The 25787-nt window shown below is 45.6% G+C and overlaps 1 protein-coding gene across 1 annotated transcript in view; it reads left to right on the plus strand.

The window, feature by feature from the left end:
* The first annotated feature begins 5424 nt into the window (after positions 1 to 5424).
* The window catches only part of EZR (ezrin), a 47794-nt gene continuing 27431 nt past the window's right edge, over positions 5425 to 25787 (plus strand). Inside the window, exons 1-2 of the mRNA XM_028103307.2 lie at positions 5425 to 5532; positions 6437 to 6524. Of these exons, the coding sequence (XP_027959108.1) occupies positions 6513 to 6524 (12 nt within the window). The 5' untranslated portion in view covers positions 5425 to 5532; positions 6437 to 6512. The remainder of the gene's footprint in view (positions 5533 to 6436; positions 6525 to 25787) is intronic.

The following is a 25787-nucleotide window of genomic DNA, read 5'->3' on the forward strand; positions in this document are numbered from 1 at the left end:
CATGATCCTGGAGTCCCTGGATCAAGTCCCACATCGGGCTCCCTGCTCGGCAGGGAGTCTTCTTCTCCCTCTGACCCTCTTCCCTCTCATGCTCTCTATCTCTCATTCTCTCTCTCTCAAATAAATAAATAAATAATCTTAAAAAAAATTAAAAAATAAAAAAATAAAAATAAAAAAGATCTGAAGATAGTGTGATATTACCATTTGTTAAATCTGGATAGTGGGTACATAGCTGTATATTGAATTATTTTCTGAAGATTACAATATCTTATAATTTTTACAAATTATAAAACGACATGCTTTCTGATAATACAGAGCAGACGTAAGCCCCTTCCTGAGAAAACTATCATTATGAACATTGTGACCTCCGGGCCCCTGAGGAATGTAGAGCCACCTGTCTCTGGGCTACATAACCCCAGTCGGCCATACTTGTGTTCTTGTCTGTTCTGTGTAATATTTCTGCCTCTTTGCTGTCGAGCACTGGGTCTTACTGCTCTCAGAATATCTGCTTACACCTTGCACCCTCCCTTCTAATCTGCCATGTCCTGGGAAAAGAACAAAGCAAACTTATTAGAACCCCCACTGAAACTGGAATTAAGGGAAACACAGAAAGATTCTAAATAGATGAATTTTGTTAAACCTTCCCCCCCCCACCATCATCTGGTTTTTGATGGTGTTTTGGGTGGCTGGGATCTGGGTAAGTAACATGTTTCCACGGTTAGCGATCCAGGGCACAGCAGGAAGTTACACTGGAAAGAAAACGAACCTGACTACACCAGCTTCAGTACTAACTAGCAGTGTTCATTCATTTGTTTATTCGACAAATACACATTGAACATCTACAAGGCGCCAGGCACTGTCCTAGCTGCTGAGGGCATAGCGATGAACAGATTCTTGTAGGGGAGACAGAAAATAAAAGACACAGACAAGCAAGACAAGGGCAGAGAGTGTGACCTACTCCGAACACAGCAAATCAGGTGAAGGAGCAGGGAGTGACCTGGGAGGTGGCACTTCATGTGAGAAAGTTGGGCAGCGCTCTCATGGAAGGCAGTATTTGGATAAAGGTCAGAAATGGGGGAGGGGCATTCTAGGCAGAGGGAGCATCACGTGTGAGGTCCCTAAGGCAGGAATGGGTCGATGCATTCACAGAACAGAGACGCTGGGCAGCTGGAGCAGAGGGAGCACAGCCCCAGGGAGACTGACAGCAGATGCAGGTAGAGAAGCAAGCAGGAGAGGACCTGGCAGGGCCAAGAAAGGAGTGTGAATGTTCTGTTAAAGCCCACTGGCTAGGGTGTGACATGACTTGATACATTCTGGAAAGGGGCTGGTAGGTCTGCTGGATTGGATGCAAGAGGTATGAGGGATGAAGTGGGGGGGGGGGGAACGTCAAGGGTTAGAGAGGAATTCATACTGGCTTCTAGGTTTGGGACCAAGCAACAGGGCTCTGCTGATCGTGCTGTTTGCCGAGAAGGGGAATGTTGGGAGACGGGCAGTTTTTGATAGATCAAGAGTACTGGAGGTACCAAGTATAAAGTTGTTGCTTGGGGGAGAGGTCAGGGCTGGAAATGTTACGTAAGCCTTGGGATCAGGTGACAGGACCTAGGAAGTGACGGTGCACAGGTAAGGGCTAAGCCTGAGGTAGGAGGTTGGGGAGAGGGGCCTGGAGAGGGGACAGAGGAAGAAACAAACCCGAAGAACAGAATGCTCGCAGGAGTGTTCCATGTGCAGAAGGCTGCTTAGGAGAAGGACAAGGTGAGGCAGGGAAGTTTGGCCCCTGGATTTAGCAAGATGAAAGTCACTGGCATCCTGACAAGAGAAGTTTGGGTGCGGGAGTGTGGACAATTAATTTAATTTCTGTGGGGCTGTTTCCTCTATGAAATGCGGGTAACGGAATATATGATATTTGAGGTCCTGTCCACGACCACACTGTACCACTTTTAAGCTGGAATTAAAAAAAAAAAAACCTCATAAAATGGTCAGAGATAAGAAAAATGATAAAAGAAGCTATGCCATTAGGGAGTTTATTAGTCAAAAAGTTGCGTGGTCGTTAATACTCTTCTACATAAAAACTCCGTAAGGTTATTTATGCAAATTTTTAAATAAGCCAAGGAAACTTTAAAATAGAACACTGAGTGGCCAGAATTCTTTGCAGATCCAAGTTATATATGCTGTACCATCAACACAGTACCAAGAGACTCCCAGCTTACCGTCCTGCGAAGACCCTTAAACATTATTTTTAGACACAAGGGAGTGGCCACCTGTCCAGCCGTCTGAGTTCTTAGCCATACTTTGCTCTTTCGCCCACTGTCCTGGATTTTCACACAAGGTTACTGAGTCCTGAAAAATAACCCCAATCCTTGTTTGGCCAAGGGTACCCTCTGTATTTTCCTACTGCTGATTGACGGCTCTGTTGAAGCGAAAGAAGCTAGAGACCGTCATACTATTTGTGAACTTTTTTTATTGGTTGAGATAACCTGGCACCAGTGTGGAGACTGGCTCAGGGGTGATCTCACAGGAAGGCTGCCCTCAGGGGACCTGGATGTTCTTGTCCTTGCTGCCATGTCTAAAGCCACCAGGAGCGCCGCCCTAACTCACTTTAGTATAACCTTGGCTGAAGAAGTCCAACCAATTTACCAACAGCCTTTCACCAGGTTCACGGGGAGCCATATGGTTTCCCTCCTCTAGCTGAAAAACGGAAATCCTGAAATGAGGAGGGAGGGAGACGTTCAAGGTGACAGCTAGGTTAAATGAGAGCAGGGAATGGTATCCAAGACTCCCAGCTCCACGTTTGCTTCCTTCCTTCCATGACATTGATTATCAAACAGGAACAAAACCATGACTTACAAATACAGGGGGATCACTTCACAAAAGGAGCGTGAAGCCTCCAGGCAAGGTAAGTAATATTTGTCAGGATCCTGACCCGCCCTAAGTCAGCTGCTCTCAAATTTTCAAATATATCACTCACCTGGGGACTTGTTAAAGCCATAGATCCCGGGGTTCACCTGAGCCTCACTGGCCTGTGATTCCTAGAGGGGGCTCCTTGAGTGATTCCAATGCACACTGAAGCTTCAGTACCAGTGTACTAAGCAGTTCTCATAGATGCCTTGGAATTCAGTCTTCTGTGTTGTTGGGGGGGTGGGGCAGGAGCAAGGGAGGGGTTTAGGTCCCAAGGTTAGGTGAAAATAAATTACCCCTGGTAAATCCCGTTAAAACACTCATAAGATACAGCACAAATGTTTTCGTAGGGGAAGAAAACCCTGCAGTGTAGCATGTAAGTATAATACTTAGAGTAAGACACATGAGGAATGTGTTTGCAAACTGTGTCTCTATACTATTTTAGCTTACGTGAGAAAAGTTAAGTCAAAATTAAATGCTCCACCATATGACTCAGTGACACAAGAACACCATGAAATATATATTATGTCCTCTCTACAGATGAAGAGGTGGGAGCTCAGTCACTTTAAGAGACTTGCCCAAAAGGATCGGCATGTCAGTAGTGCACTCAGAATTCAGACTTAGCTCTATTTGCTCCTGAAACTTGTGATCTTTTCTTTTCATTAAGCTTTTTGAGATAACTGTAGATTCACATGTTGTGAGAATGCAATCTTTTCCTTTTGATCACACTGCCACAGGCCAGTTTTAGCATTCCCCTGAAGGGTAAAGTTCAGAAATGCTCCAGAAGGTCTCGGGCCACTGCTATTTTAAACATCTAGTTTAAAAGACAATGTGCTATAAACTGTGTGTGATTAAAAAAAATTAGAGACATACCCTATCAGAAGAGTTGGGGACCAAAAATGGCTAACAAGGCTCTAGGCGGTGATAAGGAGGTAGAGATAGTGTGCTTGGAGTGACATATCCAATCCGAACCATCATCATTGTGGGTTATTTAATATCTTTTCATAGTGTCTTCCTACTGCAGTTACCCTCACATCTCCATTTTAATAAACAAGAAAGTCTCAGAAGGAACACACTTGTCAGAATACAGGACAAAAGCCTCGGGCCTCACCTGGACCGCTGCAATGCCGTGGACCTGCAGCTGAGAGAGGGTCCAGGTGCCTACTGACAAGGGGTGCCAGGTGCCTACCTCATGAGTGGTCTGTCCCTGTGGCAGCTGAGGCATTACTAGGAGCCCCACGCTATACTAAGCATTTTGCATGCATTATTGCATTATCTCCTTTAATCCCTACAAGCCCATATAGGTGGTGCTGGAGACACACTGAGAAACTTGTCTTATTTGGTGCTTTGCCCAAAGTCACTGGTTACTCTCTGTATCAGGATAGATTTAAGCACTGTTCTAGGTATCTTACATATATTACCTCTAATCCTCAGAATGACCCCGTGAAATAGGTGCCATAATTATGCCATTTTACAGATTTTCACATCTGTGAAAGAAACTAGTTAAATAACTCTCTCGAGTAGGGAGTTAGTGGTGAGCCCAGGAGAGGAATTCAGGAGAGGCTCTGGTCTCAAGCATTAGCCTGCATCACAATGACCTGGAGCGCCGGAAGATACAGACTGCTGGGCCCCGGCCGGAGTTTGATTCCGGGGGCGGTACCTGTGAATTTCCATTTCTGCAAGTTCACAGGTGAGGTTCACGGCAGCTAGTCTGGGAAGCACGCTTTGAGAACCACTGCCCTAGAGTTAGCTGTCTTAATCACTGTGCAACAAATCCTATTGGCCACCGAAGTACATGTGTTTTTGTGTGTTTTTAAAAAATTCCTCTTGAGAACCATTTGCAAAAATTTAAAATAATTCCCAGAATCTCAGTCTTTGGAGATTTTACCATAGTTTTGAGTTAGTCCAGTCAAACGAGACCACAATGTGTCCTTTAAGCAGAGCGTTCAACCGTGGAGCGTCTTCTATGCTTGTGTCCTCCTCAGCCAAATCCGAAGGCAAGGGGCTCCGACCACGTCCGCCGAGACACAGCGGCCGGGGGTTCTGGGAACCCGGCCTCGTCGTGGCGCAAGGACTACAAAATGACCTGACCACCGGGGCAGCCCAACCTTCAAATGGCCCAGCACCCGGGGCACCGTGGCCTCCGGCTCCTCCAGGTTTATTTACACTTTTTTTTTATTTCCCTCGGTCCACTGTGGAGCAAACGATCTCCCACCTTACATCTGCTATCAGCAGTTGAACCAAATTCGGCAAAGTTCTCCGCAAGGGCAAGGGAACAGGCGGTGAAGAGGGAAAGGTCTTTGCAACAAGGAGAGGCGGCGGGAGACGCGCCCACCCGAGTCTCCGCGGCCGTCGGCGGACGCCGGGCCGGGTGGGGTAGGGTAGAGTGGGGCTGAGTGGGCGGGGGGCGCCCCGCGGGGTGGGCGTGGCGTGGTGGGGGGGGGCGCCCCAGGGCGCGGGCAGCTGCCGCAGCCATTTTGCGCGCCGGGAACACCTCGCAGGTCCGGCGGGCGGGGCGGTCAGGGGCGCGGCCCCGGGACCCCGCCCCGCCGAGGACTCTCGGGAGCGCGGGCCGCGGGCGCACTGCACGGACTCACCGACAGCCGGGAGCGCAGCGGTCCTTTGCAGGCGCCGCGGGTGAGCCGGGCGCTCGGCCGGGGTCGGGGGAGCGGAGGGCCCGGGCCGAGGGCTTCGCGCCCCGAGGGGGGACAGCGGCCGGGTTTCGACGACAGGTGTGGCTGGGCCGGCCCGCCGGGGGGGGGTGGGGGGGAGGTCTGCGAGCGAGCCCCGAGCCGGTGGTCCCCGGGAAGAGCCGGGCTCGCCCCGCCGTCGGCCAGATTCGGGGTCCCCGGGTCCCGGGCTGGTGGGGTCCCCGTCCGGCCCTTGGCGCTCGGTTCTCTCTTTCGGCCCAAATCAGCGGCAGGTGACGCTGAACCTACCGCTGTGGCCGCCCCTGCTGCTCCAGACCTTCCCCTTTCGACTCTGCCCCCGGGGGTGCCCCTCCCGAAGTGCTCGCGGAGCCCGGGGCTGCGTGGGCGCGCGTCCTGCCCGCCCCCCTCCCGCCTTGCTCGGCCCGTGACCCTCTGGCCCCTCCGGGGCGGGGACCATTTTTTTTAAAAGCGTTTCTCAAAGGCTTGACGGTTGCGGTTTCAGCCCTGGGGCAAACGGTTGCTTCACAAAGTGAAATTTGGTGTCTGCTGGGCTCCCGGCTGGCTTCCGGGAAGTCCCGGGAGCACCTCGGCGTACCGCCCCGCCCGCTTCCGCGTCCCCGAGCTGGGCCCCGCGCCGCCCCCCGCCGGGCCCCCTCCCCCCCGCGCGGGTCCCCTCCCCCGCGCGGGTCCCCTCCCCCGCGCGGCCCGGCCCCCTCCCCGCGGGGCCCGCCCGGCCCGCGGTAATTGCAGGTTGGGCGGTGACTCACGCCGGCGCCCGCCCGGCCGGTTCTTAAGCAGCGGCGCGCGGGGCGGGCGCCGAGTGTCGGGCGCGGCGGCGGCAGGAGGCGGCGGGCTGCTGTGCGCTCTGAAGGGCTTTCCTCTGCCTCCAGGTCCGGAGAGCGGTCTCAGCTGCTGCGGCAGAGTCGTGTTTCCAGGGGACTGAGGAAAACCCGTCAGGAACCGAAAATGCCGAAACCAGTAAGTAGCCCGGTGTCGGGGCCGGTGGGGATGCTTCAGGCGTTTTTTTGCAGCGGCGGTACCTGGGCGACGTGTTGGGGCGCTTCTGGGTGGGACGGGGTTCTTCTGTCGACGGCGAGAGGGCAGGAGGGAAGGAATCCCCACTTGGTCATTGGGTGGTCCTTTTGTGGACCTCCTGAAGAAAACGACGACTGAGCTGCTTTTCGATCTACGGTCTTTTTGTTTGTGAGCGTCCGCGTCCCCGCCCCCGTAGTTTGTGGTCCTTTGTAAAAGGAAAGTTCTGTCTGCTTGAGAAGGTCTTTTAAGGCAATTTGGAAGTTTCTTAATAAGAAAAGCTGTCTAAATGACCGGAGAGTCAGGTGGCTTCCGACGACGCCCGTCAACTCTTGAGTCCTTCCGTGGGTCGGAACCAAATGCGCCCCAGAGCTTCCTTTGATGCTTTAAAGGGTCTCCAGCTTAGGAGGCTCCGGCTTTCTGGCGGGCAGCTTCTTTCCAGCCCGTTTTACGCCAGGCCTGTGAAGCTGTGCTCTGTTAACCCGGGAATTTGCTGGCGGCAGCAGGATTCCTATCTCTAAACGAGGCCGAGTCGTGGACTTGAATCGCAGTCGAAGGAAGGCTGCCCTGCGCTCTGGTCGTGCGCTCCTGGTCCACATCATAAACATCAGCTGACTCAAGGGCTCGCACCTCTGTCCCCTGCATCTGATTATGTTGCTCTCAGGGTTCGATTGCTGGCCAGGCCTGGCGGGGGATAGATAGGCTTTCATTTAAGTGGTGGGAACAGGGCAGGTTCTTTGTGACCAGCATTTCTTGGAAAGTTGTATATGTGTGTACCTGCTTTGACACAGGTGAACTGTGACTAGATGTTGGGGAGAGGATTTCACATTTTTTTTAATTGTTCTGAATCATGATGGAGAAGATACCTGGATTCATTAAAAATTGCAATAAAAGACACATACGGAATTCTAGTTTTTCAAACAAGTTGGTTCTGTAGTGCTGATTTGCTACCAGTAAATCGTAGATTCTCTGAAAGGCGTTCTTGATTAATCAAGTCTTTACTGTTAGGTTGAATTATTTCTCTGTCACTGCGCTGTCAGATCCAGAAGCCAGTAAAGTTTTTGCCTAAATTACATAATTACGATGATCATTCGTGATGCAGAAAATTTTTTTCCTACCCCCAATTTTTTCATTTCAAACTTGCACATGGCACCCAGGCATTACAATGCCTGTGATATAAACCTGGTGTAAATGCAGCCAGTCACTCGGGACACGGCCCTCTGCAGCCTTTCACAGAGCGACAGTCAAGACATTACTGTAGGTATGGTTTTCTTTCTTTCGCTAAGGAAACAGTTCAGCTCTTAAGATACCACCCTGAAAAAAGGCAGTAAACCAGTTTCCCTTCATTGCTTTTCTTTTTCATTTCTCAAAATGAACGAATTTCATTTTTGTTGTAGTAAAATATACATAACATATAATTTACTGTCATAACCATTTTGAAGTGTACAGTTCAGTGGCATTAAGTACATTCACCACCACCACCACCACCCATCTCTACAACTTTTTCATCTTTTGAAACTGAAACTCTCTACCCATTAAACACTTAACTCCCCAACCCCTGGGACCCACCCTTATACTTCCTGTCTCTATGACTTTGACTACTCTAGGTCCCTCATATAATTGGAATCACACAGTATGTGTCCTCTTGAGACTGGCTCATTTCAACTTAGTATAACGTCCTCAAGGTTCATCCATGTTACAGGATGTGTTAGAATTTCCTCACTTTTTAAGGCTCTCTCAATTTCATATGGCAGGTATATTCTAATTGTATGTATAAAGATAGATAACATTTGAATAGTTGGGGTTTTGGGCTTCTACCTGATCCCTTGAATTCAGCAGGCAAAGTATTTTTGATATCTAAACTCTTGTCAGTGGACAACTTTATGAAACAGTATGAATGGAATATTTGCTGCTTTTTCTCTTAATATTGCTTCTCGAATCACCACTTGTTAGAAAGATTGAGTGTTCGTTCATTCAGCAAGCATCTGTCCTGCGAGCTGTGTGTGCAAGGCACCGAGGGGTGAGACCAAGATTGTCTTCGGGGGGCTTACAGTCTGGAACCCAAGCCAGGACATGTGCAAATGCTGAAAGAGAAGCTGGAACATTCTGAGTGCCACCAAAAGAGGAAAAGAGGCTTAGGTCAAGTGAACACAATTAGGGAAACCATCTGATGGGGAAATGGGTGGACTTTATTGAGAAGTTATCCTTCAGCTGAGTCTTGCTTGAGGGCTGTGGGTAGGATTTGATCAGCCTGGGCACTCCAAGGGTGTGTCTGGTTTTGCTTTTCCCACAACTGCTTTGGGGCTCTACTCGTGGGACTTGCAGACTCCCAGGGAGGATTGTTTGAGGTCCAGGAGACACCACACCCTCTGTTCAGCTGATTGTTTGGTCTTGTGGGTCCTTCTCATCGGGAGAAAGGTGTGGAGGTTTGTCCACGGAGCTGGCTCAGGAAGCAGTCCTTGTGCCTCAGGTTCAGCCAAGGGTGACCTGTGGTCCCCCTTTCTCCTTATCACTACACTTGCTTTCTTCATTGCGATAGGAAGGAGGCATAGGGTGGTAGGAAAACCACAGCAGTCAAGCTTAGGAATGATGCAAGGCCAAGCTCTCTCAAATCTTCTCTCAGTTTAGTGCTGAACTGCCTTAAGGGGCACTGGCAGATGCCGTAGCTGTTCATTTCTAAAGTTTTGATGTGGAAGTTGCTAATGTAAAAGCATATTTTCCCTTCAGTTGGAAAACTATGAAAGCATGTTCAAAATTCTGCCCTGTGCCAAAATTTTAAGATAATTTCTGAGATTACCTTGCCTCTCTGGGAATATATAGCCTTTTCCACTAAATTTTTTTTCTCTTGGGTATATATCCAGTGTGGAATAAGTCCTTGTTTCTTAGCTTCTTGTTGCAGGTTTCTTGTCAATAAAATGGGGCTGTTGGCAGTACCTAATTCATAATGTTACATGAGACAATTAATGTCCATTAAATATTTTAACAGGCACAGGATTTACTGAATATACTGATACATTTTCTAACCCCCCCCCCAGTCATTTGAGGAGGACTCATGGGATGTGTTTTCTGTGTATCCCTTCTCTACCATGTGCAGATGGTGAATTAGATAGCTAAGATTTTCCCACGTGGTGGTGAGAAGTGCCGGCTAGGATTAGTCAATTGTCATCATCGCATTCTCTATGTAAGGCACAATGAGTCTATTTGCACATTCATCCATTAGTTCAGCAGGCATCTGTGTGTTACTCTGCTAAGGTGTTGAGGCTACAAAGATGAGCAGACACAGAAATACTCCCTGTCATTATGGTTTACAGTCTGGTGAGGGGGACAGACAGTAATCCTAGAATAACTTGAGTGTATATAATGGCATGTGTGGGTAGTGGTTGTTGGGGGGAGTGTTAATCAGGAAGGACAGGAAGGCACCCCCAGGAGGCGATGACTGTTTAGAGCAATGCAAGGAATGAAGAGACCTTCCCTAGGTGAAGGAGCGAGGCAAGGAGCATACCAGCCACAGGGAACAACTTGTGCAAAGGTCCTGTGGTGGAAGAGGGTAGGATAAGTTCAGGGTTCCCGATAAGGATGAGTATGGCTAGAGAGAAAAATCAGAGGCCAGCTGTGCAGAGCCTAGTAGGCCATAAGAGGACATTTTCAGGACTTAGCTCAGGGGGAAGCACTGAAGGGTTTTGATTGGAAGGAAGTGACCTGAACAGATTTGGCTTTTGAAAGGTCACTGCAGCTGCAACATGAGAATCGGTAGGAGGGAGGAGGTGCAGGCGTAGACTATTGGAATAGCCTAGGTGATAGGTGGTAATAGCATGGACCAAGGCAGTGTGATGCAAATGGAGAGAAGTGGATGTGTTTGGGAGCTCTTTGATAGGACTTGGTGATGGATTGGGGGTGTGGGGGCAGAGGGCAGTGTAAGGTTGACTTCTGGCTCCTTGCTTGCATAACTTATGATGGATGGTAGTGCCATTCACTGAGATAAGGAACCTGGAAAAGGACCAGGTGTGGGAGGGAGGGTTGAGAGTTTGGTTTGTGCTGACAAGTTTGTGACTGTCATTGATGAAAGGGGTCCTTCTTTCATTATTATAACTGCTACCTCCTAAAATATAAATACCAGTATTCTTAAACTACAGTATTTTTTAAATCCACATAAACAAAAAGTAATCTAACAGCTTATGTTTCTTTGTGTGTACACTACACACACATAAAGTTAAAAGTTAGGATTAATTTAGTGCTGTGTTCTCAAACATTGGCATACGTAATTATCTGGAGACCTAAAGATTCCTGGGTCTCTTACAGTACTACTGAATCCCCATATCCAGGGCCGGGTAAGACTGGGCACCTGTGCTTTCAGTAAGCTCCCCAGATGGTTCTTCTGTGCCCCCAGACTTTGGGAACTGCTGATTTCATAAGAAAGGAGCAGTTTATATATTCTTTCCCTCAGAACCCCAACAACGCAGTGAGGCCCTCCTGATGGGGTTGATACTGGTGGTTGTGTGTAAGCAGAGACCAGAGCCCATGGTGTGTTTAGGGGGCAGCAAAACCCAGTGTGATTCCAGAGCATCCATTTAGGCGAATGTTCCTGCAGGCTTGGGAGCGGACGGATATACAGTGGCCTTCTTAAAGTTCCAGCTTAAATGCCATGGGTGCCATCATTGGCATTTGGAATGTGGCTCACGTGGGGATAAAGAAGATAGCTGGATGGGTGTCAAACTCTAGAAAGACAAGAAGCTAAGATGTCTAATTGAATCTCTCTGATTTGAACTTCTCTCTGCAGGAGTCCAGTTGCAGAGCTTAAATTTGGCAGTGACCAGTGGGCTCTCAAATTTTGGCTCTTTGTTTTTAAAGGGGAAGAAGAGGCGGCCGCTTTCCATTGAATAGCAGGGAAGAAAGAGATCCCGTTCCTCGTTCCTCTGTTTCTCTCCTGGCCTTCCTTCCACACTGGCCTCTCGTTAGTTACTGTCCTAAGTAGTAATGTGATTTGTAACAAAAATTTTAATCAATTTATGAATACTTAAAATTTGGGAAAGGAAAACAATATTACTATTATTGAATTGTAATTATTTTTCTTTATTTTGCTTAAACTTCTGGGTATCTTTGACAATTTGAAGATTCTTATGATGACTCAATATATGCCTGCTTTCTTACAGACATTTCACCTCTAATCTGAAGCAGTAAAATTCACAGTCTGCTTTCAAAATCAGTGAATGCATTTTGAGTTATTCCTTTATATTTTATTTGATTTCAGGGGTAACTACACTTGGGAGCCCCCAGCTACGCCAGTTAGTTTTTTTGTTTGGCTTTTTGTTGTTTTTTGTTTTGTTTTGTTTTTTTAATAAAGTAGGCTCCATGCCCAGCATGGAGCCCAAACTGGGGCTCAGTCTCACAACCCTGAGATTACAGTTTGAGCCAAAACCAAGAGCCACCCAGGCGCCCCACCTCCAGTTTTTAATTTAAGCACTTGAGCAGGAGGAAAGGGAGACGGAGAAGCAGACCCTTCACTGGGGCGGGGGGCGGGGCGTAGACCATGACCTGAGCTGAAGGCAGATGCTTAACCAACTGAGCCACTCTGGTGCCCCAAGAATTAAGCTCTTATTCTAGACTTCGATAAATAGTTTATTTAGTAACCTCTATTCCTGGGGCTCGAACTCAGGACCCTGAGTCAGGAGTCACATGCTCTTCCGACTGAGCCATCCAGGTGCCCCCCCAGTTGTGTTGTGTTTTGTTTTATTTTGTCTGCTATAATGTGGTTTAGAGACTTTTGACTAAAAATGCTTAATATATAGTTAATGTATATAATTTTCCCAAATAAAAATGAAAAGCCATGTAAAGAATAGTTTCATAATTCAGTATTTAACCTGTACTTTGGCAAGTCATCTATCTTCTAAGAATCTCAATTTTTTCATGGGTAAAATGGGAGTAAAGTTTTTAAGTGAAAAGAATTCTACGTAAAATAAACAGACAAAGCTTGTGTCTATGAAATCCAAATAATTTATCTCCAGATGCTGTCTGCTTTGTGTATGTCTTGTGTACATTTTTTTTCCTGGAAACTTGCTTTACAAACATTTCGGTGTGACATGTAGCTAAAACTAAGGGTTTTAGTTTCCAAGTTGCTGTTAACCAGGCAGAGTTTGTCACTAGACCTTTCTAAGAAAAACAGCAATGTGAAATGTTTGAGTTACTTAGTGAAAGGGAACACTATTACCTCTCTCTTTCTCGGCCTCTATGTCTCCACGAATTCCCTGGGAGGTCATATGGGTTCCTTCCTTATTCGTTGAAGCCCTGTTTTATGCCATTACATTCCAGGTGCTGGAACTATATAAAAAGAAGAAAGATTGTTGCCATCAAGGGATTCTCAGTCTAATATGGGAGTCAGCTATGTAAGCAAAGAATTGCAATGCAGTATACTAAGTATGCTAATAGAGGTACATAGGGAAGAAGACTTTTAAGTGTGCTCTGGGGAGCTAGGGAAGACTTCGCAGCCAGTGAAATGCTTTAGTAGGTGTTGAGGGGTGCATAGGAGCTCACCAGTGCACAAGAGCAGAAGGGTATTTAAGGCAACAGCATTCAGTGGTCGGTTCTATTTTCCTTGGATTGTGAGTCAGAGTTGATTTCTCTAGGCTCTTAATACCTAACAGAAAAATGGTAATACTGGTTCAAAGAACATGGAAGACTGCATTAACATAATCTTTTTAATGTAATGTATTTGATAAACCTTAAAAGCAAAATGAAAAATTTCCTGACCTTGACCCAACTTTTATTGACAGATAACAGAAAGGAATAGATAATCACCTGAGGATCAAACTGCAATAGCAAGTGTAGCAGATTTTGCTTACCTTTTTGTTAACTTTGAGGACACTTTGCACCTCCTATTTTTTTTTTTTTTTGCCTGAAAGTCAGTTTTAGAGTGTCTATACCAAAAAATTGTCATCAGATACTATTGTAAATAATTGTTTTTACTTTGCGACGGTAATAGGCCAAGGCCAAATCTGGCTGTGACCGGTTTTTGTAGGCGCTACCAGCTAGGAATGGTTTTTACATTTTTAAGGCGTTGTTTAAAATGAACAATAATATGCAACAGACACCAAAATGGCCCCCAAAGCCTAAAATATTTATCTGGCCATTCACAGAAAATTTTTGCCAACCCCTGCTTTAGGATAAAATAATTATTGTTAAATAGGTTATCCTTATATATATTTTATGACTAAGCTAATAATATTTCCAAGCCAGATCCACATCAACTGTTCCAATTTTTTTTTTAAGATTTTATTTATTTATTTGAGAGAGCGAGAATGAGAAAGAGAGAGAGCACATGAGAGGGGGGAGGGTCAGAGGGAGAAGCAGACTCCCCGCCGAGCAGGGAGTCCGATGCGGGACTCGATCCCGGGACTCCAGGATCATGACCTGAGCCGAAGGCAGTCGCCCAACCAACTGAGCCACCCAGGCGCCCAACTGTTCCAATTTTTTAAAAATTTCTAATAAAAGAGCAAATAATCTGTTAGTTAATATTAGGTGCAGCACAGGCCGTGAGCCCGAACAGGTACCGCGAAAGCCACCATGACCTAGAGCAGGCACGGTTGGTGTTGAGGTAGTATTTTAGACAAGGCTGGTGCTCAGGCAGGTCTTTGTTCTGTAGAGAAAGTGGTAGTATCTTGTGTCGCACTTGCTAAGCCATTGTATGATGACAGATTTCTGGCGCATGGTAAAAGAAAGCAATTTGTATCTGATATTTGAGTTGAAAGGAGAAGGTTATATAAATGAGTTTTTTATCACTGACAATTTGAAATTAACTTTTGACCTATAGTCTGTATGAATTTCTGACTGTAGATGGTTTTATAATTAGTGCCTAATTTAGATCACTCCATCTAAAATAGAACCCCCTTCACTGTCCACCCTTGACTCTGCTTTATTTTACTTCATAGAACTTAGTTCTATCTATAACAATGTTAGATACTTAGGTTTGTTTTTGTGAGGTTTTTTTGTTTTCTTTCTTTACTGGCCACAAAGCAAGATGCACAGTGGTTAAAAAAAAATAGCATTACCGGCTTCAAGAACAAACTTTCAGTTCTTGCTTTACTGACTTTTTTAAATTACTGCTTTATTGGTACGTAAACATGCCTGCCTCTTAGAGGGTATTCTGGGGCGAGCTTCTCAACCTCCCTGTGCCTGCCCCCTCAGCTGTGAAACACTGTCCAGGGGATCTACCACAGAGGTTCTGCCAAGGCCAGGCAGGACAGCCCAGCACCGGAAGCTCCTGGCCCTGTGCCTAGCACCTCTTCTCTGTCACCACGGAGGACAGAGTACACGTAGAGGGACTCTACTTGTCACTACTAAATTCTAATCTGATTAAAAGCTTTTGTCTCATGATGGGCATTCTTTTTTCTGACTTAGCCTAATCAATAGAATTTACCTTGCTTTTTGTCCTTTTGCTACTGCATGGAAAATCACCCCCATCCCTCTCTAACACTCATTTCTTCATTAACAAATAGAGTACCTACTGTGTGCCAGGTTCTTAGCTTCTGGGAGTACACTGGTGAACAAATCCCTAACATGAAGTCAGGGAGTAATAGCAGCACTGCTGTTCTTTTTCATCCAGGTTTTGCCAAGAGGTAGAGGTACTTTTTATTCTCTCACTCTTTGTTGGGTGAAGAGTTAAAACCACTGGGCAGAATGTGGTTTGCTTTTGTCTGTTTTGCTGCTGTTGTTTGGTAAATCACTCTTGTACTGGACAGTTAGCCAAGATATTTCTCTAAGAACTTGTTTTCAAATAGGTTTGATGATAAGCAAGTCATCGTTTGCCATGCCCATGTAGATTCTTCCATCATTTCTCAGGCATTGAGGTTCAGGGACATTAATTTTTTTGAATAATATTTTGGGTATTGCACCATTACTACATGTATAGATTTCTTGTAAAATACATCTTTGAAGGAGATCTGGCCATATTCATTATTTTTTTTTTTTTTAAGATTTTGTTTATTTGAGAGAGAGAATGAGATAGAGTATGAGAGGGGGGAGGGTCAGAGGGAGAAGCAGACTCCCCGCTGAGCAGGGAGCCCGACGCGGGACTCAATTCCGGGACTCCAGGATCATGACCTGAGCCGGAGGCAGTCGCTTAACCAACTGAGCCACCCAGGCGCCTCTTCATTACGTTTTTAAAGAGAAAATTGAACCACAAATCACTTGGTAAAAGCTTAGAACATAAATACTACATTGGAACCACCTCTTATTTATGAAAATGCGTTATGTATATAAGTATAGTATTTTTGTTGAGGTGTTTCATTGCCTTGGTTAAATAATTAACGGATGTTGCTGCTGCTTGTTCAAGTACCTGCTTACATAATACATTGCTATTTGGGTGAGACTCTCAAGTGGGACTCAGATGGGGAGATAGGGTGGGGAAAACTTGATGTTTGTTAAGAAACTGGCCAAACAGGGCAGTTTGGAAATACAGTGTGATGACGAGGCTGCAGAGGGCATGACACAATCTGAACAATTCAACTGTAAAAAGATTTTTTTGAGACAATGGGGGATAATTGAATATTGACTGAATTTTAAAATATTAAAATGATAGTGATACGGTGGGTGTGTAACACACATGTGGGTACTCAGTTCTTTAGGGTTACATGCTGAAGTTTTTGCAGTTGAAGTGATCCTTTGGCAGCCTACGTAAAATAAGCCAGCTACACACACACATACATAATAAATGTTAGGAAGTTAATGGTGTGCAACTGGGAGAAAGTACAGGAGAGGTGGGTGGTGTCTTTTCTCTCTACTTTTGTGCATGTTCCAAATTTTACAAAGTAAATTTGTTTTTTAAAAGCACATTATAGGGGTGAAAGGGAAAGACGCTGTCATTTTTCCAGTGGCCGAACGCCTGAGTGTGGTGGGGAGGGCAAGTGGGAAGGGAAGGTCTGCCCTGGGATGTGGAGTCCCTGCGGGAGCCTGCGAACCCGCCTGATTGCTGCTGACTGCTCTCCATGATCCAGGATCCCTGAGTACACTTGGTTTCGTGGGAGAGCTTCGGTGGTGTGATCAGGTGAGTGCCTGGTTTACCCCCAGATTGCACCGTCGCCTCCCACATACATATTTTATTCAAGGGGACCTCCAGTCACCATTGCAGTTGATTGGAAACCACGCAGGACTATTTGTCCCAGCTGGTTCTACTGTTCCTCTGTATTCGCAGGACCTTGGGTGGGGGTTTGTGCGGGCCTCCGTGCCCCGACTGGAAATAGGTCATCGCCTCAAGGGCAGCTTTTGCGGAGCTGAAAATTGGAAGTGAGCATAACAAAGCGTGGGGCATTCCGGGGCGGGGTTTCGGGCAGCCCTCTGGAGGCCGGCTTGCCTTCCGCGCCCGGAGAGGGGAGGACATGGGGACGGGGGGGGGGGGGGGGGGGGGGGGGCAAGCTGGGGGGGGGGGTGCTGCCAAGTCGTCGTCATCTCCCCCCGCCGCCGCCCTCATTCCCACTAATTATGTGCCTAGTTGGAATCCGTCCTGGACCTGACATCCTGGATCTCAATCAAGTATAAATTGAGGAGAGTTTGGTTTATTTTTTTTTAACTTAGTATAATTTCAGAAACCTGGGCGGTTGAAAGTAACTTTTGTTGACGTTTGCTTCTGTAAGCGAATTTTGTAAGCTTACTGATTTAGTCTGGATTTTTTTTTTTTTTAAGCTGTTAAGGCCTTGCTCTCTATTTTCCAAGATGGCAAAAGCCATCATTACAGAAGGAATGTTATGTAACACAAAATATTACTACACATGTGATCTTTTTTCTTAAGATTTTTTATTTTTATTTTATTTTTTTAAAGATTTTATTTATTTATTTGAGAGAGAAAGAATGAGAGAGAGCATGAGAGGGAAGAGGGTCAGAGGGAGAAGCAGACTCCCCGTTGAGCAGGGAGCCCGATGTGGGACTCGATCCGGGGACTCCAGGATCATGACCTGAGCCGAAGGCAGTCGCTTAACCAACTGAGCCACCCAGGCGCCCAAGATTTTTTATTTTTAAATCTCTGCACCCAACGTGGAGCTCGAACACACAACCCCGAGGTCAAGTTGCACACTCTAGGGACTGAGCCAGCCAGGCACCCCTACTGCACATTGTGATCTTAACCAGGGACAAAGATTTATCAAAGAAATTGCACAAGATTTAAGGTACGATTTATCTTAGTGCTTGGACATTTCCATTCTTTGATAGGCTTTCTCCCCCACCAGGTTAGAAAGGAAAAACCCTTCAGAGACTTCTAACTTTACAGAGAAAACAGTACATTCCAGGTGGGTAGTGAAGTCTAATCTATAGGCCTTTGATTTCCTGTATTTTATGAGCCTAGAATTAAAAATCACTGCAACAGGTGATAGCCGTCTTGGCCCTGTCCCTTTTGTCTTTAATGGGATCCTGAGTTTGTGGATATAATTAACCTCCCTTTTCAGTGAACTAAATTGGTGCTGAAGTATGTATGACACATCTAGCAAAACTGAAATCACATGTTACAGAATCAGGACTTCACAAGCCTATTAGCTAAAGAGAAAGTGACCTTGGAGTGGGGAGAAAAGAAGGGTGTAGACAGCATCTGTGTTTCTGGAAAGAAATCGTTTCTTTTGTGGAATGTGACATTCTTTGGTCATTTCTTCCCCTCTCCTAGGTCAAGGTGTCAAAGCTTGGTAGCCAGTTCGTGCCCATATTAAATCTACACATAGAGTGTATGTCATTCCTAGTGCAAAGTTGGTTCCTACTTACAGTCTTTCACAAAAAAGGTTCTTTAAAATGCACAGCTGGTAGGTATGAGGAATATGATTTAAATACCCTCAGCTGATAGGAGGATGCCCCCCAGTATGCCTCTGCGGCACAGATAGATGGAACTGGGTGAGAGTGATGACCCTTCCATTTGTAAGAGGTCTGGAAAGCTGTTTCTTCCTGCCTCAGTTCCCTCTTTCCAGAAGCCGTGCCTGAGCCCGTTGAATAGTGGCAAGCACGAAATGTTCCCAGCCCAGTTTTCAAGTAGAGGGAACTGACCTTCTTTTTAATGGGACTGCTCAGAAAAAGTTCCTTTCTAGCTCTGGGGTTTTGATTTTCTCTGGTTATAATGACTACAAACAGGACTGGTTTGTCCGCTTTTTGTCTGCAGTCCTGCCTGACAGGAAGTGGGTCTGGGGGCAGGAAGTAGCTTACTTTCAGAAGGTGGAAGGAGCCATTTACAAAGACTTGGGGTTTCATTACATGCTCCTGAAATTATGTGATGGATATTAGTTGATCTGGGCCCTTCCTTATATATCTATACTTTTACATAATTTTCACCCTGGAATTTGGAACAAACTTTTCAATTCACAATTTAAAAGCGTTGTCTTAACATTGAAAGACACAACTTTAAGAATAACATTTAAGAGCCATATAAATATAAACAAATATTTTTAGTAGCTGATTATCAGAAGTTGAGGCAGTTGCCATACACCTTTCTGGGCCTGTTTCCTCAGGCTTTAAGAGAAGGTGGTTAAGGGGCGCCTGGGTGGCTCAGTCGGTTAGGCGTCTGCCTCCTCCGGCTCCGGCTCCGGGGGTGATCCCAGCCTGCTCAGCAGGGAGCCTGCTTCTCCCACTCCCCCTGCATGTGCTCTTTCTCTCTGTGTTAAATAAATAAAATCTTAAAGTGGTTAGACCAGGATAAGTTTTCCCCTCACCAAGCAGTACCCACTTAGAATCAGCCTACAAAATAGTTGGACCTTGTCACTATTTCATTTGTCAACATGTACATTTATATAACAAAAATGATATAAAATAGGGGCACCTGGGTGGCTCAGTCGTTAAGCATCTGCCTTCGGCTCAGGTCAGGATCCCAGGGTCCTGGGATGGAGCCCTGCATCCGGCTCCCCGCTTCTCCCTCTCCCACTCCCCCTGCTTGTGTTCCCTCTCGCTGTGTCTTGTCAGATAAAATTTTTTTAAAAAATGATATAAAATATAACATGTAGATACCTGAAACATGAAAGTTCTTTGGAAATCCCAAGACCCAGCTTTCATGTTAATGCCCTGCCCTATTTTATTTAAAGATTCCATTTATTTATTTGAGAGAGCCAGAGTGCGGGAGCGCGCACACATGCCCTGGAGCACATGAGCAGGGGTCAGAGGCAGAGGGAGAGGGAGAAGCAGACTCCCCGCTGAGCAGGGAGCCTGACTCAAGCCAAAGGCAGACGCTTAACTTCTGAGCCACCCAGGCGCCCCAATGCCCTGCCCTATTATTGTCTGCTGCACATTGAGAATTTAACTTTGGGAGAGTTAAAGGGAGGTGAGGGGTATGTAGTGCTGACTTTTATAATTAAGTTACCTTCAAAATTCCTTAAAGTGATACTGAATTCGTTGTTAAAATGAGGTAGGTTCACACCTGATGGTGTCACAACTACTCTTGGAGTAGGAGGCAGGGGCCTGGCATACCCACCCCCATATTTCCATGTTAAAATGTAAACTCAGGTTTCCTAAAACTAAGGACTGTGCTTAACCTGAACTGAGAAGCTCAACTTGGTTTACAGTGGAGTTGAACTGGCTCATTTGTCATTGAACTTTTGTGGTTATGACCTTACTTTTCACCTGGGCAAATGCTGACCAGTGACTGCTTTTTTTATACCCCCATCTAGGAGGCATGGCGGGGGGCACTGGATTGCTTTAATCCAGAAGGATAAGGACCCAGCCTGAGGCACTAGATTGTGGCAGGTTCATTTGGTTTTTTGATAGATACTCCCTATAGGACATTCTCAGTGTTCCATTAACTGTTAGCATCAGCCCACATGTAGCCAAGTTTGAATTGTCCTGCTGTGAGGAAGTGACCACCATCACCAGGAACGGAGTATCTGGAGCTGCGTGATGGGCACCAGGAGACCAGCGAACAGCCACCCCCAACATCACCCAGTCCTCTGTGACTTCAGTACTTACATTCCCAGGAATAGTGGGACCACCCATCCATGATAGATAGGAAGGTTGTAGGAGTTACTGAGAACTGTGGGTCAGCACTTTGACCTGACCTCTGTAGAAATGCTATATAGTGGTTATCAGAGTTGTCAGAAGTGGACTCTTGTCAGCCCTAACATTTGATGATTTTATTATTCCTATTACTAGGCAATAAAAGGCTAGTATATTGTCCTAGTTTTGTGTAACTATTTGAAAACTTTATCACAACATGAGCTTTATATCTCTTCTGCCCATCTGTCTTCAGTGGTTTGTGGTGCTACAGACAAAGTGGTGATACACAGAATTTTTACTGAACTACCTGACCATTTTTGTTGTAATTAATTCCACACTTTCGCATTTGCAAAGCTAGGTGACCAGTTTTCTTTGGCATCTGAAAATTTTCCTGCGCCTAACAGTCAAGCCAGTTTGTTCACCGCCACTCTGTTTCTTTAATCTTGAAAGAGAAGAGCATATAAAATGATGTGATTGGGTATAGTTTAACTGTTACGATAGAGGAGCTTGAAAGAAAAGAATAGCAATATTGTAAGTTGTCATCCTTTGATTTACAGCCTTGCCATCAGCAGTATCTTATTAGTGAGATGTATTTATACTGTTACTTCTAGTTCAATGACATTGTTTTCCAGGTTTCATATTTTATAATCACTAAAGCAACATGGACCTAGTTACTAAGCTACTCAACCCAAATGTCCATCAGCTGATGAATGGCTGGATAAAAGTGATATATCCATACAGTGGACTATCATTTGGCAATAAAAAAGGAAAAAAGCACTGTACAGGCTATAACATGGACGAATCTTGAAAACATGCTAAGCGATGGAAGGCAGTCAAAAAAGGTGACATGTTTCTAAGAAGTCTGGAGAACAGGGAAATCTGTGGAGACAAAAAGTAGATGAGTGGTCCCGGTGCTGGAGAGGAGAGTATTGGGAGGAGTGACTGCTAACGGGCACCAGGTTTCTTTTAGGGGAGGGAAGTGTTCTAAAATTAGATAGTGGTGCTGGTTGCATAACTGTGCTGAAAACCACTGAATTGCACGTTTTAAATCGGTGAATTATGTGTAAGTTACATTCCGACAAAGCTGTTATTAAAAACACATAATGACTCAACATGAAAATCAAAATACAATAGTCTCTGTAATTATTCAGTGACGTAAACCAAAATAGCATCTCAGAAAACTTCTACAACGTTTATTACCTGTTGAGAGAATTTTCCTTGCCCCGCTCTCCTCCTTCCCCCGTTTGTGGGAGAACGTTTACTCTCCCTCCTATCAGAGCATTTCTAAGTATTTGAAAGGTCTTATCCAAATATTTGAAAGCTGTTGGAAGTTGCTGAAGTGGCACCTTTGGAAGGGAGCTGGAATGTTGGAAAACAGCCTTGACATTTTTAAGTGATTATGAAAGGTCAGGCTGTCAATGTAATCTTGGTGGTGCTTGGATAGTTCTTCTCAGACTAATTTTTGAGTAAATGGAGGTGTGATAGTATTGGGACTAATCTGTTATCAATGAATCCACTGCCTGAAATTCAGACATTTCAAAGGCAATCATTTGTATTTCCCTTTCTATCTTAAATGCTTTTCCTACTTCTTAAGTACTAAGAAAATCACTGTAAACTTTCTTTCCCCCTGCAGCGTTCTGGCCACACAAAAAAGAGCTGATTGCCTTGTCTGAGGAGACAGACCCACTTGCTTTCCTATAAAGTTTGTGGAGGAATTGGTCTTTTGAATGTTTCTTGTCTTGGTCTTTAGTATGGTATAAGTTGATTCTGTAAAACTTGTGATTAGAGTAATCTTAAACCAAGTTCATTTAAAGTATCTCAGAAGGAAATGGGCACTTCCCCAAGGAAAAATTACAGGACTAAATTTATTTACCAAAACAAGGGAAAGAACTGGGAGGTAATTTGGCAGCCCAAAACTCAGTAGTCACACATGGGTTAGAAGTAAAACACAGTATTTCATTGTCAGCCCTTTTTCATATCTCTGAGACTCTTAGAAGGCATTTTAGATACTATTTTGATAAACTGGGAAGGCGCACCTGGGTGGCTCAGTCGTTAAGCGTCTGCCTTCGGCTCAGGTCATGATCCCAGGGTCCTGGGATCGAGCCCCGCATCGGGCTCCTTGCTCAGCGGGAAGCCTGCTTCTCCCTCTCCCACTCCCCCTGCTTGTGTTCCCTCTCTCTGTGTGTGTGTGTCTCTCTCTCTGTCAAATAAAACCTTAAAAAAAAATTAAACTGGGAAGATTCAGAAACCATGTTTTCTCTACTGGTCCTTTGGGATAGTCCGTGGAAGAAACTTCTGTGGGTAGAAGGGTCCCAGGGGATCCTGACTAGGACGACATCCTGGGATTTTGTGACAAAGACATTAACACAGCAAAAACACTCAAAAGTCTTTCTGTTAAAGAAAAAGGAAACAACCAGCCTTAACTTATGTGACCTCAAAATAGCCCCTTTGTATCACTTCTTTGTCCCTCTCCCCGTGAAGGTCAGATGATGTTCCAGAGAACAGCACAGCCACTGACTTGGATGGTGTCAGAAGCCATTCAGATAATTTTTAGGTCCTAGAATGTTACATTTGGGAGATCCCTTAGAGATCAAACGTTTCCAGTTACAGTACTTAATTCTACAAATGAGGGCAAGTGGCTTTCTGCAAGATACAGACCACTGGGCAGGGGCTGGCTGGGATGCCTAGGGAGGTGGGTCCTCTGGCCGCCTACCTGCTGTCAGTCCTGTGCTCGTGATTGCTCAGTTGTTTGGGGGAGTAAGCAAAGAGGACAGTAGATTTATAAAAGTATGAGTTGTTGCTGAGTTTACTTAAAAAAACAGATTGTGGTTTAACAACTTTACATTCTCTTATTGGAAAGAGAGATGTCTGTTGCATTGGAGCAGTAAAACCTGTGCTACTCTGTGTCCAGCCAGAGTTGCGTTTTCTCTCCTGGAAATGTGAAAACAGGTGTGAGCTTGTCTTTCCCCATGAAGACTATCTCCTGGCCAGCTCGTAATAGTATCACAGTTAGCTATTTTTCTCATGAGTCTTTGCAGTCCACCCATACCTTCCCTAAGACGGAGTCGTAGACCTCCCTGTCCTCATGGCTCCAGCTTTAATTGCACCCCCACACCTCCCCTTGTGCTGTTGGACTCTAGACCTAGCATTTCAGCGGCAGAAGGGCCTCAGGACTTCCAGTCCAAACCCTTGGTTTGCAGTTGAGGGGGGTGAGGCCCAGTGGGAGGAAGTCCTCAGGCTGCAGCACTAGCTCTCAAACCCAGGCCCTCTGGCTGCATTCTCTTGCCTCTGGTTCAGTGATCCCTCAGTTGAGCTGGTCCTCACTTGCATGGCTTTAAAAAATACAGATTCTTGGGCTAAGGCCCAGAACCTCGGGTATTTGAAAGGCTGCTCTGGGGCCCATTTGGAAACAACTGTGGTGAATAGGAGCTATTCGATGCCCATCTCTGTTTGCTCTGACTCCCTTTGTCGCAGGGCCCCCCTGGTGCCCCGGGCACCTGGTAGGTATTTGGTCCTTGTAGAGTGAGTGAGCCCCAAAGGCATGCCAGTGCCCGCCAGGGGCGGGCTGGGAACAGTGAAATGAAGCTATTATGGTTCATTGGCTTGCAATGTCACAGTCTTGAGCTGAGCTAACTCGTAAGAACAGCAGAGAATTTTTTAAAGAGTAGATTATTAAGCAGAGGGAGGACAGAGACAACATTACAGTTAGGTTTTCATTAACTTCATTAACTAAGGCATAGATAGGTTTCTTTGTTAAATTCCCTATCAAATAACCTATGCATTCTCTAGAGGTGTGGTGCATGTACTTGTTCAGTACTGTTCAGTAGTCATGGTCATGGAAAAAAAACATGCATAGCATTTTGCTTAGATTTAAGAATTTTTACTGGCCATTTTTGTACTTATTTTAGAAATAAAACTTAAGTTCATTCCGATTTTTGTTTTTAAAACCTTTCAGGCACCTGGGTGGCTCAGTCGTTAGGCGTCTGCCTTTGGCTCGGGTCATGATCCCGGGGTCCTGGGACCGAGCCCCACATGGGGCTCCCTGCTCCGCGGGAAGTCTGCTTCTCCCTCTCCCCCTGCTTGTGTTCCCTCTCTCGCTGAAGATACAGACCAGCAGCATATACTGATATTCTAGCAATCAAAAAACCCTCCTGTCTTACTGAAATGAAAACACATCCTCTACTAAGCTAGTTCACTGGGACAAAAAGAAGAAAGATTTTTCTGCTAAATATGGCCAATTTGGAAAGTAGAAATTATACTCATTAGAACCTCATTTCCCTGCATGGCTTCAGGCATCTTCATTAACGTGTTGTGACTTGGGTCTAAGACAAGTCCTCTTATTCTAAAATTCTGACATAGTATTATAGCAGGAGGAAGACCTCATTATTTTTAATCTGTGGAGTTTAAAAACCTGTTGTTAACTCCATTCTCTAACCTATTTATGAATTCCCATTACACATAGTGGGATACAGTTAGGTCTGGTTCCTTTTATGTTCTAACGTTTTAGGACTTTCGGTATGGCTTTATCTTTTTTAGCTTCAGTTGGGGTAGCATGTGGAGGAGACCTCAATTAAAGTACCATTTACAGTCAGCCACACTGGTGTGTGCACGCCCGTGTGCACACGTATGTGGTGGACGTACATGAGCAAAACTAAACTTTAATCACCATCATCATCCCCAAACAAAGAATGTTTAAAAGGTTTTCAGCGTTTTGTCAGGCCTAAGAGAAACACTGCCTTTTGGGGTTCGATTTTCAGTGACTTAACTGCATATTCTATATACACACCCGTACCACATGTTACTGTGGGATCTTGTTGCCTTCAGCAAATAGTTGCCTTTGATAAGAAGTGTGATCTGGGGGTAATTACCAAGACAATAAAAATTGCAAAACACGCATTCTTTCTCCCATCCTTTGCACACGGTTTGGGTGTGTGTGGGGGGGGTAGGTTTTAAGCCTGTGGACCTCTGGTTTCTTGGTAGGACCATTCTCACATTTCCCATGCTGGACCATACAAGCCTACTTTATTTCTGTGGCCCCGTTGCAGATATGAGCGTCAGCTCCCATCCAAGTTCTAAAAACAGTTGCTTACCATGAAAACTCAAGACAAAGATAATGAAAGTGGGGGGAGGCGCCTGAGCAGCTTAGTTAAGTGTCCGACTCTTTATTTCAGCTCAGATCTTTGCTCTGGGCATGGAGCCTGCTTAAGATCCTCCCTCTGCCCCTCCCGACCCTGTTTGCTCACTTGAGCTCTCGAACACACCCTCTCTCTG

Source organism: Eumetopias jubatus, unplaced genomic scaffold (genome assembly GCF_037043125.1).
Source record: "Eumetopias jubatus isolate StellerSeaLion01/CBP00866 unplaced genomic scaffold, mEumJub1_p1.0 scaffold_6, whole genome shotgun sequence".
NCBI lineage: Eukaryota > Metazoa > Chordata > Mammalia > Carnivora > Otariidae > Eumetopias > Eumetopias jubatus.